At 38.3% G+C, this 21508-nt stretch overlaps 1 protein-coding gene across 3 annotated transcripts in view; it reads left to right on the forward strand.

Moving 5' to 3' along the window:
- Positions 1–21508, forward strand: part of brsk2b (BR serine/threonine kinase 2b) — a 150809-nt gene that overhangs the window by 87366 nt on the left and 41935 nt on the right. For all 3 annotated transcript variants that reach the window (XM_060859301.1, XM_060859299.1, XM_060859300.1), the window contains exons 3-4: positions 13074–13159; positions 14323–14463. In XM_060859301.1, coding sequence (XP_060715284.1) covers positions 13074–13159; positions 14323–14463 — 227 coding nt within the window. The remainder of the gene's footprint in view (positions 1–13073; positions 13160–14322; positions 14464–21508) is intronic.

Genomic DNA, 21508 nt, shown 5'->3' on the forward strand with positions numbered 1-21508 from the left:
CTCATCTTTTTCAACCTCATGGCACAAAGCAATTCTTTGCTAAATCAGCTTTTGTTAACTCCTGTGTTCTGCTGTGTCACAGACCCCAGACTGTTTTCTCGACTTTATGTCAGCAGCTATTTCAAACTATCTTTATTTCAGTTATTTGCTGTATGAACAATATCGATGGAGACAGAGAATCCCTGCTTGAGGATCCTGCAGGTGTGTGTGTGTGTGTGTGTGTGTGTGTGTGTGGGGGGTAATAAAAACATAGTTGGACATCAGTGAAAATCACCCTTCTCTTTCATGTGTTCTTCTTAGTGCCATTAATTGAAAAATAATTCAGAATTATATATATTATAAAATCAACAATATATATTTATTGTTGTATTAATAATTTGATACATTTTTTTTAAATCGTCAATTTTGCTGAATCCACCAAAAACATTTTCACTCGTTAGCTAACAATAAAATGAAGGTGCACTTGCTCTTAGTATAGTTTTCTGCTTCATCTATGGTAGTATACAGTTTATTACAATGTCACCTAAATTTTATTGTTCAGTCAAGCCCCCCATTTAACTGTAAAAATACCACAGACCCCCTCAGATATAGTTTATTAGTCCAATTTTCAAATACTGGCTCATTATTTACTTTTAAATTTATGTCAAACTGTATGTCAGAGTGTTGATGAATCTTGGTGACTACAATATGGTAGTCATTCTGAACCCTACAACCTGCTGGATGTTTACAGTAGGTGCGTTATTTAGCGTGCACAGATTAAAGAATTCAGGTTAAAGGATAAAGAATTTAGGATGAGGTTTTCAGAACCAGGGACGTGCATGGAAGCCGATAAAAAAAAAAACAGACTCCATAGAATATGAGAATAATAATCCCACACTTATTTCTTTACTGTAGTGTGCATTAATGCTAGCAGGTATTAATCTATATCTAGAGCTAGCTAGCTTGACCTACATTGTTACAGTGTGGTTTCTAGGCAACCAAAGCGTCAGAATGGACTAGTACAATGGATCATTTCTTTATGGTAGGATAGCTTTCTAATTTATTATTTCTACTTATATTAGTGTATATAGTTAATGAGACCTATTTTTTAGCCTCTTTTTGTTGTTCGCATCATCATTGACCCTGCTTTCATCTCAACAACCATTCGATCCAGTAGCAGGAACTTTAGCATCTGATGTGTATGTGGTGTGTGTTTTGAGTAATGTACAGTATATGCAGTGGTTTTATCTCTGCTGCCCTGTCAGGACCTCATGTAGCTATTTCATCTGCAGACATGAAATGGACATCATCAGGGTATACACACAACTTCACACGTCATACTCAGAAGCCTATCCGTGAAGTTATCGAGATGGAAATGTGACCTGATACCTCGTCAGATGCTGGCATGCCTTTAAACCTGCTCCTCTCTTCCGAGGTGTGAAAATGTTTCTGCTGCGGTGATCGGTGACGTTCAGTGGCGGTTCTAGGATTTTTCTGTAACAGGGGCCAAGTACAGGGTACATTCAAGCACACAAAATAATTTATTCAGTACGGTGCAAATACATTTCGGCAGTCATTCATTTGGGGTGGAATTGCATCTGTGATCGTTGTGAAAAATTCTCCGGTTGCTCTTCTCGTCGACGATTGATGGAACGGGGGCCAATCAGGGGCCAATCAGATTTCAGCAGGGGCCACAGAGCTTTGAGCCCTGTGCCTAACATTGTGTGTGGTTTGTGTGTGAAAATGGTCAAGCTGTTTACTGAAGGAGAGTAATGGTTTAGTTATTTGCACACTGGGCAGTTGCTGAAGCAACAGGTGGCGAGTTTGATTTATGCTCACGATACTTTAGTTAATTATCCTGTCCCCTTAACATACACTCACATCATGTTTCAATTAAGATGGGATTTAAATGCTCTACACCTCCTGAATCAATGGAGATAATTTATTGAAATAACAATTCCCTGATCAGACCAAATTGATTAGGAAGCTGAGACAAGGGATTACTTAAATTAACCAGAATACGAGCAGCCTTAATAGAATATTAATCTTTGTCACTTTGGCTTATGCTTTACACTGCTTTAAGGTTTTATTTTCGTCAAGTACAGTACATTAATAGCATTTTTATTAAGGAACGTTAGGAGTTGTTTCTTCATTGATCGCTTTACGTTTAATTGAATTTCAGGCAAAATACAATTGAATTATTTTTCTCTTTTTAGCCAGTAGCCATTTTTAGTCAGGTGTGTGTGTGTGCATGTGTGTGTGTGCGTGTGTGTGTGCGTGTGTCTATGCCCTGACCTTGATAATAGCCTCAGATCACCCACAGGGTAAAAATTACAGCCTAAACATAAACCTTTACTAAAACACAAGAAAGGGCTATTTGAAATATGTTTCTCTGTAGTTGAAGCTTATTGGTTAGGTCAATACAAGAGCTTGTAACTGACTCTCCCCTGGCGGATATTGTTTCGGCTTGCTTCAATGGATGATTTTATCAGTGGGATTTGGCCCCAAGGAGCCACGGAGCGGATGATAAAATCACAGCGTTACCTTTATTATTTGGTCCCTGGAGTCACCCTTGACCTTCCCGCCTTGCCGGTTATACCTGAATGGAGATGAGACGAGTCCAGAAAAGGTCCATTAGCAGAGATTTATAACTGTGGTACATGTCCACTGAAGCTTGACCATGACAGCTGGATCGATTTGTGGTGGACGTCTGGGAGCCATGATTATGATGACATGCAGGCCCTGACAGAATGTGAAGGTGAAAGGTTCACTACTCATCTTTGGCTTGAACAGGTTTAGCCTTAGTGTTATGGGTATCGGATGGAGAATTTCTATAATTTCAGGGGGAGCAGTGAAAAATAAAATAAAGAAAGGTCCTGCAGTAGCTCAGTGATCAAGGTTGTGAATTCTAATTTCAGGATTGTCAGAGGTCCATATCTGGGACCTTGAGACATTGCGCTGGACTTAAATTGGTTTCTACCTTTCTTGCAACTTGCTTTGGATAAAAGCATCTGACAAAATTAATAGGTATTGATCAGAGATTGAAAACGGTACAGCCATTGGGAAGAAAGTGCTTTACTGAAGCTATGCTAAGGTGAAGTATATGGTCTCATTTTTTTTAAAGGCAGACTCCCAAAACTCATAGCAGCAGCCAGCCAACTTCCATTAGTTAAAGTCATATTGACAGGTCAGTGTTAAAGTTCCATATTGTGCAGGATGATATGCAATCACAGCAGGTTAGAAGCGAAGGGGAAAAACTCTGCATTTGCATCTTCTATAAAGGCATAAATGTGTTAGAATAGAGCTGGAGGCTTGGAGAGCAGTTGATTTGCTATTGATCACAAAACACTGTGCTCAGCTAATGGCAGACCAATACAAAGCTGTTTATCCATCGATTTTCATGCAGCATGGGACGCTGTCGAAAATTTTCCTGGTGGAAAGGATTGAGGGACTCCACTGTAGATAAAGGATGCAGATGGGTACATAGATAATGATTTGTAGAGTAGTTCATTTTATCCTATTGTCTGCTGGCAATACCTTGTGGAGGCATGTTTTCAGGTTGTCTGTGGGTGTGGCCAGGATTCTCCATAGTGTGATAATGTGCTTGGATGTTTGTAGGATCTATATGGCATTATCATAATAACCAGCAGATACAATGATTTAATTTCTTATTGATCCAAACAGCGTTAAAGTCACAACAAGGTCAAATGTCTGAAATCGATTTTTTTCAGAAGCTTCCTTCATATTTGGATATTTTAAAGGTGTTTGGATTTGGCTGGACTTGGTGTTGGAGGCATCCCTGTTGATCTCACTGCTGTGGTGTTCTGCTTGTTAGTTTTGGCACACTTTAAAAAAGCGATAGGCTTGATACACGAAAGTACAGATACAGTAGCTACTACAAATATGTTTCTCTTCTTGTTTTCTCACACTTTACTAAGATTTTGCCCTGAATTACCTCGGTATCATTCACACTTTGTTTGTTTTCACACTTTTTCTGGACCCAGAGCTGTTCCTGAGAGTTAAGTGGGAAAGCTGAGAACTTCTGACAAGTAGTGAAGTGTGAAAGCTGTTATGATGTCCAGAGATCCGATCTTTGAGTTTCATGAAGATAGCGACCAGGTGTTTGTTTCAACCCTGGTGTGTTTCACATTGTGTATGGTGGGGATAGCATTGTTATGGTCAACGGAAGAGACAGAATGCCTTATTGTTTTTGTGTTTATATGTATGTTCTGTAGCATTGTAATTATTCCACCTTTGTGCTTCAAGTGCTTTGCAAGACATTTTTCATGAATATATTTGCGTTAATATGAATAAAAAATAATTTGTAGGTACAAAAATATTCTATGTAATGTCACAGCATTAGACCATTAAAAGTAGGGTTACTTCTACTTAGAAACATATCTGAAAAGGAAACTTTGGTTTGGAGGACAAAACCGAAGCATGATAACCTAAAATGTTAGCTGGTGTACCCAAAGTATTGAGTAATTTGATGACCTGAAGCATAAAAGTACTTTGTAAGTTAATTCAGAGCTGCGGTGCTTAATTGTCTTAGATCCAAAATGACCACAGATGATTGAGAGTCCTTGATTCACCTCAAAATTATTTCATTCAATCACTTGTAGCTCTTTATATTCCAGAATTCATCTCTGCCTTTAGTCAAAACAGAGTACGAAGTAACTAATTTTTATGGTTTAATTGCGACAGAAGACAATTATGTCTTCCAGTGTAGCCACTTAATGAAAAGAAAAATATTAACATAATTAATATTCTTATGTAAATTGTCCTGCATTCATTTATATTCATGAAATTCCTCCATCATTCGTATTGACATTGACCTAGAAGAGGTTTGCAGAGGAGATCAGGTCAGTAACTCTTCATCGTGTGCCGAGGTCATGTGTAACGTTTCTGTATCTCAGAGCAGCAGATCATGGACCTCTTGAAATATACACCAGACATATGTTTTGTGTGGCAGAGATGAACGTTACTCCTGAGTTACCTTAAACTTGATCGGTTTTTAAATCTCAGTTCCTTATAATACAACCATGCTACAACCAGTCCTTACTATTTTAAAGAGAAGTTTAATCCATTTTTTATACATTTTCAGGACAAAGTATTTGTTCTTTTGCTCTTGATAAGGTTCTGTTTAGTACTGTTCAACCCAAAGCACTTACTCAGTGTTTAAGAAGGCAGACTTACCAGACCAACGGTGTGTTTGCTGAGGAAAGATGCCGTGGTGCGGCAGAAAATTCCATCTGCAAGAGTGAGACTTGATGTGAGATGGGTTTCTCATGTCATCTGGCTTTATGCTGCCTGTTTTGTCCACTAGGGTTAATTTATCACATATTCCCCATCTCAGCACATGGTTTAGATCCTAGTGCTGCAAGGAATCTGCCTTTGTTTGTTTTGCCAAATGACGGTTTTGATTTTTGTCCTTTTAATTCTCTTGTCATGTTGCTGGTCTTTTACCTATTATTCTGACCTGCTTTGTGTTATCCCTTGATGAGTTTCTCTGCATAAAGCCAGGTTTGTCCGTCTCATTGCAAAATCTTGCCAATTTTATTTTACATTTCAGAACCCTGTTTTCCAGCAGTATGTGTTCCAGTTTTGTGTCTTGCTTGTGCTCTTGTTGTTGATCGTACCTGGCTACGGTTTACGGTTTGCTCAGAGCACCTGTCCTTGGTTCTTGCCTTGTTCTCCTGCATGGTACACACTCATACAGTGGCCTAAAAAAAGAGTGAATCTGTTTCCCAACCAGTCAGTTTTGAAATTGTGCGTGTATAGCACCCATTCTAACCCCCACCTACATCGTTGAAAGATGTGGTTATCTGCTAGGTGCAGACATGAGGATGGAGTGAGACTGACAGGATTGAATCTGGGATGTTTAGCTTAAAAAATGATGACTTGATGATGTTCAAGTCTCAGCATCGGCGGTTTACCAGATCTTAGTGACGTATGTAACCTGAGAGACCCATTAATCTGCAAACGTCTGCAGCTGTAACAGAGACATTACAGCTTTAAAGCAGAATCAGAAATGAAAAGTTTGCGATTTCACTTATCTGGCCAGCTTACCAATAAGATGTGAAGTATATTGCTTCGACTCTTAAAAAAATCCATATCTGTGATAGAACATTCCGCCTTTTTCTGTTTGCACAGATCTGTCTCCATGATCGCAGTAATGCAGTCATTTGTTGCACTGTCACCAGAAGCCCTCAGACCACCTGATCGTGTATGCTTTTTAGACACAGCTGTTAGCTTGCCACTGAGATGAATTGGGCAATTGCCATGGGGAGGAACAGTGTTTAATCTGCACTGATGGCGATGTACATTGTAACGGATGTCTCAGGAGATATTAGTTAAGCCAGAATAGTGCTCTCAGTCATGTGCTGAGGTCTGCTGGTTTAACCCCAGCCAACCCTGCAATGCATGAGTGTCTGTTTGCACATGTGTTTGAGTTAATTAGCTACAAAGCCACCGTGGCTCCCAGGAGCATTGCAGGAGCAGAACAGGTTCCTTGTTTATTAAAGGAGCAGGACTGATGTGCCGCCTTCACGCTTTCTTATGTTTCCTTTGTACCTTCATGTAGAATGAGAGAAGTGAGAAAGCATGTAAGTTGGTGTTGTAGAAGGATGAAGAGCTGGATGGAATGAGACAAAAGAAATTAAGCGTAAACGAGTGGAAAAGGAAACGGTTTCCAGTAGAGTTCACGCGGACATTAGTAGTTTTATTGGATCGCACAGAATTTAAACACAGGAACATAAAACTTTTTTCTTCCTCTTGAATAGGTGATGACGATTATATAGACTGGCTTATTACACATTGTCAGTTAAAAAAAATTCTCGGTCAGCATGTTTACACTTGAGCAATTGATCTGTTTGAATTTGGATTGATAACACAATCAGATTGATAAGCCTTCATGTACAGTATAGATCTTGGTCAGATCTGATTGAGCTCAATCTGAAACTTACAAGCAAATTGAAAGGAGTGGTATAGATCTGAAATAATCCTGTAAATGGGATAAAAATTGCCACCTAATGCTTGAACCTGACTGATTTCTCACTCAGATTTAAAATGACTTCTCGCGCAGTAATGCAGTGGTGTGACCATGACTAGAAGACGTTTTGTTCAGGAATATAGAGCACATTTTAAAACAAAACAAAATCTGCAATCAGATTGAATTCATTTATATTTATACAATTGGGGGAATGTAAATTTACTGCATTACATATGAGCTCATTGTACGATTTCAGACAGAATGCTTCTTCTGTGGAGGGCTTTTTAAACTCTTTACTCCCTGTGCCTGTAAACATGACTCTGAGTACAAACTGGTTTTACAAATGAACTACAAACTACAATATATGTATATTTATTAATACTTATTATTTACGTGTTTACAGTCATTTACGGTTGTATCTTTTCATACATAGAATAGTAGTAATACATTAATAATAATAATAATAATATTCATAACAATACTACTACTACTACTACTAATAATAATAATAATAATAATAATAATAATAATAATAATAATAATAATTCACACACTTCAGCAGAGTCCAGCAATGTTTTTTTTTCAATGAGTAATAGAAAGTCTTTCTTTAAAAAAAAAGTACACCCCAGTTTGCAGTGGCAGTAGGCACAGTATTTCAGTGTACAGTTCAGATATTCTCTGCAGTGTGCTGGTATGCGGTTTGGGACGCAGCCAGTGACAGGAGGTGAAGTGACCGTTAAAAGCATTGTTTCTGCATTGGCAAAAATCAGTGTGAGAGAGTTTAAATTGCTGAATACAAATAGGAAAGATTTAGAAAGCTGAATGTTCAAAATTAAAAAAAAAGAGATAAACATGAATGATGTATTGTATTCCTAATTATCTTTGAGCTGTCTTTGCTGGAAAAAAAAATGCTAGCCCACATATTTTATGCTGACATTAACATATAAGATGATTGCTGCGAAATTGTATGTTGTCATTAAATTGTAGGGCATTATGGGCGCCGTGAATGAATTTTTATAAGTGCCTGGATAATTGTAGCTATAGAACAGCTAGCAATCTTGCTAACGTTAGTTGATATGGTATATTTTGAAAGGTTTGACTTGCCAAATAATACGCTTACATGTCTATTATTGAAATCCTGCTCATGTGTACCTGAGACAAATTCTACTGTAGCTAGTTTAATTAACAGTTACGTAGCTTGTTGGATATACATTTTTCCACAGTACAAGACATAAAAAGTGAATGATAGTAAATAACAACCAAAATTACAGTTAGCCTAGTATAACAAAAAAAGTGAGAGGAAGGGGTAAACGTGGGGGCGTTCTCTCCTGTAATCATGCCTTCATGTTTCCAGTTCCCTGTTTGCCTTTATTCAAGGCCTCTGCTTTCTCTGACCGTCTTTACAAAAGCCATTCAATTAGCCGTATTAGCTTTCCATCAGCTCCCTGCAATCTCACAGCACTTGAGTGTAATGGTGTTAAATCTATTAATCATAAATCTTGTTTACATCTATTGTGTTACAACCTACACAAAAAGAGCCTGGGCATTGAGTTTCTTATTAGGAAGCAAGAACAAAGCATTGGTGAAGTGACTATCCACACACACACACACACACACAGACACACACACACACACACACACACACACACACACACACACACACACACACACTCAGATTCTCTCAATATCCTGGATTAGCAATTCATTGTTCTTTTTCCGCAGTTCAAGCAGGCAGAGAATGGAATATCCGAACCGCAGCTCATGCATGTCATCAGTTCAAATCAAATTACTTCCAGTAGCGTTCCAGTCAGTGCCTAGCAGTCATTTGACCTTGTAATTCGATGGTAAACTCTGGCTTTAGGAGTCTGAAACCCAGTTCTCGAGGGAAATGAATAACTCGATAATCACTTTTGCAAGGCGCTGTTGCACTAGTGATAATGATTAAACATGCTAAGCCAATGAGAAAGGGCACTGAGGTGAACACTTCCACTCTGCTGTAATGAGACAAAGCAGAGAGCTGCCTCTCTCCTCTACATATAACAAACACAGGCAAGGCGATTCTAATGGTTAAGTGATCGTGTGTGTGTGTGTGTGTGTGTGTGTGTTCTGGTGGCTGGACTTGTGTATAAATGACAGCAGCCCCTGTCTCTCAGATAACTTTGCATGATTTTAATTAGATTTATGCGTTTGTTCTAAAATGCTACATTTCTGTAGCGACTTCTGAGGTAACTTACACAGAACTTTGTGTAATTGTGCTGGACAAATCCACACAAACTAAACTTAACAATTAATTAATTATTTAACCTAGAAAAACAGGAACACTTACTGGTTTATGGAATGAGTCTCCAATGTCAGTGCTTTGTAACATTCAGTATGTTTCAGTTCAGTCATATGACAAGCTTTCTTTCTTTCTTTCTTTCTATCTTTCTTTTCGTTACTCCATCCATCTCTCCAACTCTGTCCATTCATTGGTCCTTCCTTCCTTTCTTTCTTTCTTTCTTTCTTTCTTTCTTTCTTTCTTTCTTTCTTTCTTTCTTTCTTTCTTTCTTTCCTATCCTTCTTTTTGTTACTCCATCCATCTCTCCATTCATACATCTGTCCATTCGTTGGTCCTTCCTTCCTTCCTTCCTTCCTTCCTTCCTTCCTTCCTTCCTTTCTTTCTTTCTTTTTTATTCTTTCCGTCTTTTTTTCTTTTTCTTTCTTTCTTTCTTTCTTTCTTTCTTTCTTTCTTTCTTTCTTTCTTCCTTTTTTTTGTCCGTCCGTCCGTCCGTCTATCTGTCCTTCTCACTTAGCTTATGCCACTGGAGTCACAAGTTTCACCACAACTAATGATGTTCTTCTGAGGCGTTTTTAAGCAGTCTGAACATTTAATTTAGTTCCTAAACCTATTTCTAACATTTTCTGACTATTTTAGTCAGAATGAAGAGAATAATCCAGGATGCAGCTACAGTAGAATCAGACATGAGAACACAGCTGATCCTGACTAAGCATGTGTTTGAGCTCTTCACACACTCCAGCCGTCTCTCTCTGTTTTCCTAAGGAAGAAGAAGTGAAGGCAGGGAGACAAATGCAAAGGAGCAATTGTCATGACTTGGTGCTTGATATTGCAGCAAGTCAAGCAGAGATTAAAAAAGGAAGCGTTTCATTATTTATTTAGTTTTTTCTCGCTGTCACAGAGGTCTGGGTGACAGATCTTTGAAGAATTGAGGCTTTGATGGTAATAAAATGACAATTTCCTCTCAGTCTGTCACTCGGTTTGCTGAGGTGGTTGAGATGGCTTTGTGGAGATGATTGTAGGTTTGTGTGTGTGTGTGTGTGTGTGTGTGAGCCTGTGTGCGTGTGTCTGAGTCTGTATGTGTGGATCGTATCAGCATTTTTTTCAATCACTTCATCTCAATCCCAAAGGAATTCAGTTATTTTTGTTGTTTTTTAATACTGAATACCAAATGCACTATATTGTAATATGATTATACAGATTTAATTTCATTGAAATTTCATTTCAATTCAATTTTATTTGCACAGTGCTTGTAAAGATGAACAGGATATACATTTGACCCGAATGTTTTAACCTGAAGTCTATTTTTAGGTTTTCAGCTATTGAGATTTAGTAATTTCAACATTTATTGCATTGATATGTTCTTTTTTTGTTGGTAATCACGTCACGTAAAACAGCAACAAATTATTACTCTTTATCTCTAACATTTAGCTCTAACGAGCAAGCCGGAGACGACGGTGGCAAGGAAAAACTCCCTGAGATGATATGTAGAAACCTTGAGAGGAACCATACTCAGAAGGGAACCTCATCCTCATTTGGGTGATAAATGGTGATTTAAGTAAATAATGTAAATGTCAATAATGTTCTTTCTACAAATCTTAAGAATGGAACCATTGGTTCTTGTTGTTTATCAGAATTTAACTCCACTGATACAATAGCAAACCGCTTTTTGTAAGTGTTCAACATCCTCTAGCTCATGTTTGTGTGTGGCCACAGTAATCTTTGCGCTGTGTGTGTGTGATAAGCTGGCATGTTTGTTAGATGCACATTCTTTGTTCAGACACTGATATGAACCCCAGGTACATGAATCTGTAGTCGTATCAACATGTAGTGTGGAGAGAGCGCTGAGGTGAGAAGGAGCAGCTGGTGTAGAGGAGTCACTTGGCTTCTGTACACTTTTACAGAGACTTCCAATCCAGCACATGCTGAGAGGGGTTTGCTAGGGTTTGTGCAGCTTATCTCCGTAGCTTTTTTTTTTCATCTAAAATGATAAACCACAAACAAAGAATAATTGAAAGCATATGTTTGGGTACAAATATTGCATTATGGCTAATACCAGAAGCGTAGCATCACCCGTCATATTTCCTCCATATACCGTATATGCAATATAGTTATTATTTTACAATAAAGTAGATGACTTTTATTGCTGCTGGGATCAAGTGAACAGATTAGGAACTGTGTAAATGATCATGAGCTTTGATGCTTTACTGAGTTTTGTTTTACAGACAGAGAAAATGAAATTTGCTGAACGTTGATGAACGCTGGATGCTTGCCTTAATGCTGCTTCTGCTGTGTGACACTGAGCAGGTGTTCAGTAATAAGAGTGAAACAGCATCAGATCCAATAGGGTCATTTTCATTAGTTACCAATATTAGTTCCAGTGGTGAGAATTAGACTTTGGTGGGAATTGTCACAAAGTTCCCCATTCAGAATGATTCTGATTTAGATTTTAATTTTGATGAAGACCTAATGTTGTGTACAGGCCTACTGTGCCACCAAGACGGCTCTTACCCTTCGAGCAATGACCTCCAGAACATCTCTGAAGGTGTGCTGTTGCATACAGCACCATGACATTCGCAGCAGCTCCTTTAAGTCCTTTAAGATGTGGTTTGGGGTCTTCGTGGATGGTTTGTCCGGCATATCTTACAGATTCTTGATCAGATCTGGATTGGAGGCCAAGCCAACATATTAAACTCAGCATAATAAGATTCATTCATTCATTCATTTTCTACCGCTTATCCGAACTACCTCGGGTCACGGGGAGCCTGTGCCTATCTCAGGCGTCATTGGGTGTGGAGTGCCAACCCATCGCAGGGCACACACACACACACTCATTCACTCACACAATCACACACTAGGGACAATTTTCCAGAGATGCCAATCAACCTACCATGCATGTCTTTGGACCAGGGGAGGAAACCGGAGTACCCGGAGGAAACCCCAAGGCACAGGGAGAACATGCAAACTCCACACACACAAGGCGGAGGCGGGAATCGAACCCCGACCCTGGAGGTGTGAGGCAAACGTGCTAACCACTAAGCCACTGTGCTCCCACATAATAAGATAATCAATGTAATTATTTTATAATTTATATAACGATGTGTATATGCAGATGATTTCTTGATACAGTATTAAGAATGATGATGTAATAAAACTCATATCTTAAACACCTTGGATTTGGGAAGTGGTCATTAAAATTCAGAGGAAAAGAATCTACTGTATATAAAGAGAAAATAGTAATATTTACTTAATATTTAGTTAATAAAGTACATGACACATTCTTGCAGCAGGTAGACCGGCCACCTCATAATAAAGGGTCCTGAGTCTTGCTTTCTCTTCCTGGTGTTCTGACGTTTCCCCCCACCATGCTGGTAGGTGGACACGCTATGTGCCTCTGGGTTTAAATGGAAATGTGGAAAAGTTCAGAGCAGCTTTGAAACACTGTTTCTTTACACGCTGATGTGCTTCATTCAGACACTCAGGGAGTGTATGATGGTGTGTGTCACATGGCTCTAGCTCTGGATGCAGAACTCACACCCAGTACTTCACACTGCTGTTGTGTTGTTTTTTTATCTATTCCTTGCCAAGAGCTGATTAATGTTCAGCCTCTTAATGAAAGTGCTGGAGGCACTAATTAGACATGACTGGACAGGATAATATCAGTGAACTACATCTCTGCTGTTGCGTTTAACGAAAACACAGTGGAATCCGACGGTATTACAGTCATTATTGCTTTATTACCGTTTTAAAGATGTAAATATTTGTTCATCTATGTGCACTTGTCCTTGCAGGTTCATTCGTTTTATTTCTCTCTCTTTTCCTCTGCAGGTTGAGCGGGAAATAGCGATCCTGAAGCTCATAGAACATCCTCACGTACTGAAGTTGCACGATGTGTATGAAAATAAGAAATATTTGTAAGTACACACTTTTCTTGGGTGTTTGGCTGCAACTGTGTATGTGTGTGTGTGTGAGAATTCATGACGCATGTCGTAGTAGAGGGTGTGCTCTGTCTTTCTCTTGGATTTGCGCTCCACTGGTTAGGCCTAATGCAGTTTTCAATAATTGATAAAAGCGTCACCGTGGAAACTGCCAAGAAATTTGTTTTCTTAATATTCTGATGACACAGATGGATGGCTCAAGCGGCCGTAAAATGTTTGCCTAAGAACGTTTTTACGCTCACAAATCAAGTATGAATTCATCCCTAATTTAAATTGCCCTGTCAGGTAATCGCATGAGAAAATCTTTTAATCGACTAATAAATCAGCAGATCTGTGTGTCTGTTTCTGTGTGCGGCTGTGCGACCGTGTGTATGCTGCTGCACGCACGTCTGTTTGAATATGCACATGGGTGTAATGTGTGTGACACAACTGCCAAACTCTACACTTCTAACTAGAATATGCTTTTTAAGATGTTAATAACATTTTTGATTCTTTTATTTAGAATGGATTCCTGATCGCGTTCTTAAACAAAAAATTGCACAGGAAATATTTTCATATCTAGTGAAATATCTGTGGGGGGCACGGTGGCTTAGTGGTTAGCACGTTCTCCTCACACCTCCAGGGTTGGGGGTTTGATTCCCGCCTCTGCCTTGCGTGTGTGGAGTTTGCATGTTCTCCCCGTGCCTCTGGGGTTTCCTCCGGGTACTCCGGTTTCCTCCCCCGGTCCAAAGACATGCATGGTAGGTTGATTGGCATCTCTGGAAAAATTGTCCCTAGTGTGTGATTGTGTGAGTGAATGAGAGTGTGTGTGCCCTGCGATGGGTTGGCACAACGTCCAGGGTGTATCCTGCCTTGATGCCCGATGACGCCTGAGATAGGCACAGGCTCCCCGGTGACCCGAGGTAGTTTGGATAAGCGGTAGAAAATGAATGAATGAATGAATGAAATATCTGTGAGTAATATATTGTAATACATTGCCCGATCTTTCTAATAGCAATATATGTTTTTTTGTTGTGTTTAAAGCTTTTTTTTTTCATTTTTGACCCATATGCAACAAATTTTTTTTTTGCTTTTGACCCATATGCAACCCTAAGCACAAGCAATACCAGTTTAAAACAGTCTTTCCTCTGTTTCTGTAGATATTTGGTTCTAGAGCACGTGTCCGGTGGTGAGCTTTTCGACTACTTGGTAAAGAAGGGCAGATTAACACCTAAAGAGGCCAGGAAGTTTTTCAGACAGATCATCTCAGCACTGGACTTCTGTCACAGTCACTCCATATGGTAAGTGCATTAAATTCCTTACACAAGCTGGTTTACCGCTGAATTACAATATTAAGCTTATTTTTCAAAATAATAGGAGTGTAACACAATGCTACTGTATCAGTATATGTCCCGGTTTAGTGCTCCAAACATCTGTATCTATACCAGTTTAGTGCTCTAAACATCTGTATCTATACCAGTTTAGCCCTCCAAACATCTGTATTTGTACTGCATTTGTTTACTGCTCCAGACAACTGCATTTGTACAAGTTTAGTACTCTAAACATCTATATCTGTTTAGTGTTCCAAACATCTGTATTTGTTTATTGCTCCAAACATATGTATTTATACCAGCCCAGCTTAGTGCTACACTCATATGTACATGTACCAGTTTATTGCTCTAAACATCTGTATATGTACAAGTTTAGTTCTCCATCATTTGTACCAGTCTAGTATTTCAAACATCTGTATATATACCAGTCTAGTGCTCCTAACATCTGTATATATACCAGTTTAGTGATCCAAACATCTGTATATATACCAGTTTAGTGCTCCAAACATCTGTGTACCAGTCTAGTGTTTCAAACATCTGTATATATACCAGTTTAGTGATCCAAACATCTGTATATATACCAGTTTAGTGATCCAAACATCTGTATATATACCAGTCTAGTGCTCTAAACATTTGTATATGTACGAGTTTAGTTCTCCATCATCTGTATCTGTACCAGTCTAGTGCTCCAAACATCTGTAAATATACCAGTCTAGTGCTCCAAACATCTGTATAAATACCAGTTTAGTGCTCCAAACATCTGTATACGTAAAAGGCTATTGCTCCAAACATTTATATCTATACCAGTTTAGTGCTCCAAACATTTATATCTATGCCAGTTTAGTGCTCCAAACATCTGTTTCTTTAGCTGTGCAATGCTTTAAACATCTGTATATGCATTCGGATTTAAGCCCAATATATGTGTAGTGTGTGCTGTGTGTGCTGTGTGTGTGTGTGTGTGTGTGTGTGTGTGTGTGTGTGTGTGTGTTAATGAAACCTACCACATGAGGTTTCATGTCCCCAGAAACACTGGCATGATCCCACAACTAGTTTCTATTTGCTGCATTTTACTGTATTTTAAGAGCTACAGTGTTTTTTGACCATTTTTGTTGCTTCTGGTTCCCAATCTATAAACAAACTGCCTAATTTAGACCACTATGACTTTGATCAAGCCTTTGGATGAATGATATAAAGTTTCATGATCAATCACCAGTGCTGGCATGTACAGTATGTAAAAACCTTCAGTTTGCTCGACTTTTTATTGCATTCTTCAGGTCCGTGGACTTCATTACCCATTCAGTTTGGGAAACAGACACTAGTTACAAAATAATTAAGTAAATAAATCTTTGCATTGGAAAGATGTATATTTTAGACAAGATGGTCCATATGAGTAGAACTATGTTGATGTTCCACTTCTACCCCAATGCTTCAAAAAAAAAAATAAAGTTTATATTCATTTAGAAGAAAGGTCTTTACTAATCTCTCACTATTTTCCATAAAATTACATATTTATTTTCTTGTTTATTTTCTCCATATCACTATAACCAAATTTCAGAGGATTCAATGCCCAATTTTGAGATCCTGAGAAAAGCTTATATTAATGTTTTTCTTCATATTAATGTTTACTTTCTCTGATTTCATGTATCATATGGCTGGTGTTGACACATCTATCACTCCTGGCAACCTCATTTATGTACGACAACGCCACCTGAAGTGGAGCATTACTTAGTCATTATGAGGCATTGTTGCAAATACCAATTATCACCCCAGTGAGGCATCATGATGTTGCCTCTCTGGCAGGTCGGAGACATATCGGCCCCGTTCGGTATGACACATGATACTAGTTTTCATCACCGACTGTGTCCTCAAGCTCATCTTCTATCCTCAGTTCAGAGATAAACAGGGAAAAGCGTGTTGAAATTCGCTCCATCTGCTCTCGCTCCGCAGAGCTTTGAGCCTGGAGGGCTTCAATTAGCTCTACAACAGGAGGAAATAATCAGAGAGAAATTGAGCCTTGCAACACAAAGCTACAAATGTTTTAACAGGTTATTTATTAAGATGTCAGGGCACAATTCACAGCTTTAGCTGTCACATTCAAAAGTGGCATCTATAAAATGACTGTTAGGGTCATACACAACATTTCAAAGTTAAAAGTTTTACTAAATAGTGTAGTGTAAGTTTAACCATTATATAATTTTTTTTTTCTAGTAGATCCATTCAAATGTAGTTTTAATCATTAGAAACATTTTAAAAGCTATTTCACTGGCATTAATGTTTTTAATAGAATGACCTACGTACTGAATGTGTATTTATGACTGTACCCTCTTCATGCATTACTATGCTAATGCATTGAAAGCATAGCCATTAGCACAATATTTGCATCTGTTTACCCATCGCCCATGCCTAATGAAGACTCCAATCTACAATCACCTCTGTTTTTTTTTCTGATGGATGGGTTGAAGGCTTCTCTAGATAGGTGATGGGAATGATTGAATAAATAGAACTGCAGGGATGCTTTGTCTCTCTCGGCTTGTGTTACAACTTACATTCCAAATCTCTGACTCTGCCTGAGGAAATGCTATCAATCACAAAGTTAGGTTTTAAACAACATTTCATAAAGTTACAAACATCTAGGGAAGTTAACACCATTCAGCATGACCAAAACGATCTTAAGGAGTTATCTTACAGCATTTTTTGTGGGTAAAGTTACCCACAAAAGCGAAAAAGATAGAAATTGTTTTTAAAAATTGCATTCTGGTTCCTCTACTAGTAGGTTTACAAAGGAAGTGAAACATCACTTTGTTTATTAGCATTATTCTCTGTTTCTTTACTTAAGGTAAAAGACACAAGGAATTAAACGATAGCCTCATCGCAGTCTCTTCACTTGACACGTCTTTGTTAGTGAGGAAATAATGGGGAAATAATCACTTCTACTGTTTATTATACTTGGTTCTTTGACCTATTTTGTCAGTTGTGATATGTACAGAGTGTGTAATTGTATTGATGATGATACTGAACTGATGAGTCCATTAGCGTAACAGCGTAATGAAATCGGGATATTCCGTGTGTTAGAAAATCACACATAACAAGGTTAGAAAATATCCTAAACAAATACAAATTCATGGGCAAGTGTAGTCACATTTGGGGCAATAAATTTATGCTTTCTTAATATACATTGTAAAACATTTCAACATGAAAATGAAAGTTTATCTGCTGCCTTAAAAATGTGAATAAACTTGATTTGAAAATAATTTTAGCTTCAGTTCGCAAGTAGTCAGACTACATCAAGTTTTATTATTGATTATTATTGATTATTTCATTAAGTTCGAAAGTTTAAGGTCTAAACTTGTCAGGACAGTTAGAGATAAAGAGAAGAAATAAGTTCCAATCCTGTTTGGCTGTTTTCATCCTGTGTTCATAGTAGATGTTCTGCATAGATTTGCTTTTCAAGGGCATTGTACAGTTAAACCTGTAAAAGCACACACGTAGTCCATTGACATCTAATATAATAATATGCACACCGAGTAAGTATATACACCATATAAACATATAAAATACACATTTATCTGATTAGCTGATGCTTTAATACAAAGCAAAAGTAGTCCACTGTGAGTTGAGGCAGGAAACAAATGAGCAGATTAGGATCTTGGCAAGGATTCAGCTATGGCTGCATGGATTTATACTCACTCCCTTCTGATCAGTAGCCCAGAGCCTTAACCGCTGCTCGTACTATATCCTATCTATCATCTTAACAAGTATGATATTGGAAATTAGAGGTGCTTAATAATAATAATAATAATAATAATAATAATAATAATAATAATATATTTATGGAAATATTTTTGTAAAAAAATAAAGAGAAACTTAAATATCTTGCTTGCATAAGTATTTAACCCACACACATTCATATTTGGTCGAGCCAAACAGCTTTAAAGCATTTGGGGTTCATATGTACCAGTTTTTCACACACTGCTAAAGTGATGTTGGCCCATTCATTTTGTCAGATTTGATTCATGGTGATGCTTATGGACTGCAATTTTTAAATTGTGTTAAAGATTCTCAGTAAAATTGAGATCAAGACTTTGTCTAGGCAACTGTAGGACATTTCTGTTCTTGAGACTCTTCAATGTTGCTTTGGCCTTGGGATCAGTGTCAACTTACAATAATTGTTTTTGAGTTCCAGTGATTTAAAAAAAATTATTGAATATAATAAAATTCTAATGCACCATTTCTAATTCAGTAATATGAGATAATTAATGCATTTGGACAATTTAATCAGAAATAGCCACCCAAAAGAACTTAAATATATTAAAAAAAAAAAAATATGGTCTTTAGATCAGTTTGATTGCTGGGATGAAATTGCTCTTTTTGGCAGAAAGACTTTATGACATGGGCCCCAGGGTGTCGCAGCAGCCTTGCTGACAGAAAGCATGTCCTCTCTGCAAGGCTGTCTTTATTGGTTCTGAGTGTTAGTGTTGGTCAGGGGGGATAATGACCATCCATCTTCCTCAGCACTTTCCTCAAAGAGTAGCAATAGTGAACCAGGGGGAGGGAAAGTTAATGTGAGGGGAAGGGCAGGTCAAGTGGACAGCCTGGAAACATAGAAGTGTGGACGTGTCGCTGAAGGGAAAACGAAACAATTTTGTAATCACACCAAAAAAACAAAAAACACTACAGTAAAGTTTGAAGTAAACCCCCAACCAGCAACATTTCCTCCAACTATGCTTGCATCAGGAGCGCTCTAGTGTGACAGTCTGAAAGATCGAATTTACGATCCACATTTTTTCAAACTACTTCTTATTGATTCCTTCTTGTCCTCTAACAAATCAGAGGAGTCTGTTCGACACCTGCTGCTATTGAGCGAGAGCCTCACGACTGTCCTAACAGCGGATTAAGTACATGTAGTTTCTGGTTTGGTTAGAAACTAGGAGGTCAGGATCATTTAGAGAAAAGCAATACATTGCAGATCTAGTTTAACTCTTCCACCTACCTGACATCAGTTACAATGTCTTCAGATCCCCTGGTCTGTGGTGAATTCCACTCAGTTCCAGTCATTCCAGCTCCACCATGTGTTGTTTTTTTATAGATACAGTTGCCTCAGACTTGGAGACCATTTCCTAGCTGCCAGCCTCACAGCAGGCTATTTAGACAGACAGGATTTGTCTTTGTCTTTGTCCATGGCCAAGCCTAATAGAGAGCGGAATGGCCAACGTCCAGCTGAGATAAATCCTCAGCTGCATCAGAGAGAATGCAAAACATTGTCTGATCACAAACTTATCATTCTCTCGGGTCCTTTGGAACCCGGCAGGTGAATTTAAACCAGTGGAATTTGCAGGGAGACTTTGAAGCAGCAGCAAGCTACAGAGAGACAGTAGCATTCTGAGGTCAATGATAAAGTTTAAAGGAAAACTATGAGGAATGATCGTTTATAGATTCGGTCAGGTGGACATATGGCTTTTCCATGTGGCCTGCTTTGTAACTATGTGTTTTATTGATAGATTTAATAAAAAAAAAGTTTAAGTTTGAAGATTCAGTGTAACCATATTAATTGTTGATGTTTTTAAATGTTTTTAAAATGACGTTTTTGGAAAAGTTTCCTTTTGATCTTCACCGTGTTCATAGTGTTTTGCAATTGAAGCTCCTACACATACTGTACAGGGTAAAAAAAATTGAAAAAAAATTGAAACTCATTGGTGATCGTTTGTAGTGGAATAAGTGTGTGTGTGTGTGTGTGTGTGTGTGTGTGAGAGAGAGAGAGAGAGAGAGAGAGAGAGAGAGACCTTGTGAGATTGTTGTGTTCCATAACTGACTTTTTGTGATCTTCTCTGGTCAATAGTAGGTCACTTATTTGAAAAAAAAGGAACTGATTTCAATATCTCAATCATAAAAAGTTTACTTTTCTCAAAAATAATAAGGAGGGAATCAGCTTACCGGCTCTTTTCAATATTTTTTATTTACATAAACTGTATAATTGCTGCTGTTTTAAAACCTGAATAGAGAAGTGAAGAGAAAATTAGTGTTATTTTTGTCTGCTCTTCATTAAGATGATTGTTTTTATTTACACTGATAATCAAGTCCCATAGCACACTTCATTAACCTTTAGCAAGTAGCAATGCAGCAGAGCATTCTTAGCATGCTACGTTGAAGCTGTATTAGCCATGTTATGGAACACCTTAGATGAGCTATATTGCTAACATTAACAAAAGTTAGTTATCTGATATTGACTTCAGCCTGAGATCTTTTACCCACCTGGATGTAAAGACCCGATGTGAAAAAACTACACAGTTAAAAATTTATCAACTTTTTCATGGTGGTATTTATTATTTTCTGAATTAAGTAAAGTATAGCCAGCTTTTACTTCTAGTTACCGTGTGCTTATGTCTGAAGCATACGGCTTTTCTTATTTTTATTATTGTTTACGTATACATTCGCCTCACACCTCCAGGGTTGGGGGTTCGATTCCCACCTCCGCCTTGTGTGTGTGGAGTTTGCATGTTCTCCCCGTGCCTCGGGGGTTTCCTCCGGGTACTCCGGTTTCCTCCCCCGGTCCAAAGACATGCATGGTAGGTTGATTGGCATCTCCGGAAAATTGTCCCTAGTGTGTGATTGTGTGAGTGAATGAGAGTGTGTGTGTGTGCCCTGCGATGGGTTGGCACTCCGTCCAGGGTGTATCCTGCCTTGATGCCCAATGACGCCTGAGATAGGCACAGGCTCCCCGGTGATCCGAGGTAGTTCGGATAAGCGGTAGAAAATGAATGAATGAATGAATGTTTACGTCTTGCTTTCTACACACATATGACCTTCCCATGATGATCTCCACGATAATTTCTTGAAGTCAGTGATTGAATTGTTCTGCTTAAATCAGCAAAAAGACATTGCTCTGCTATGCCTGCAGTATTAGCAAACCGTATATGTTTGCTGTGGATTTGACATGCTGTAATGTTACACCACTCACAGACCATCAGCATTGTAACTTACCAAGAAATCAAGATGCTCCTATACACAGAGCTTAAAG

Source organism: Tachysurus vachellii, chromosome 23, assembly GCF_030014155.1.
Source record: "Tachysurus vachellii isolate PV-2020 chromosome 23, HZAU_Pvac_v1, whole genome shotgun sequence".
Lineage (NCBI taxonomy): Eukaryota > Metazoa > Chordata > Actinopteri > Siluriformes > Bagridae > Tachysurus > Tachysurus vachellii.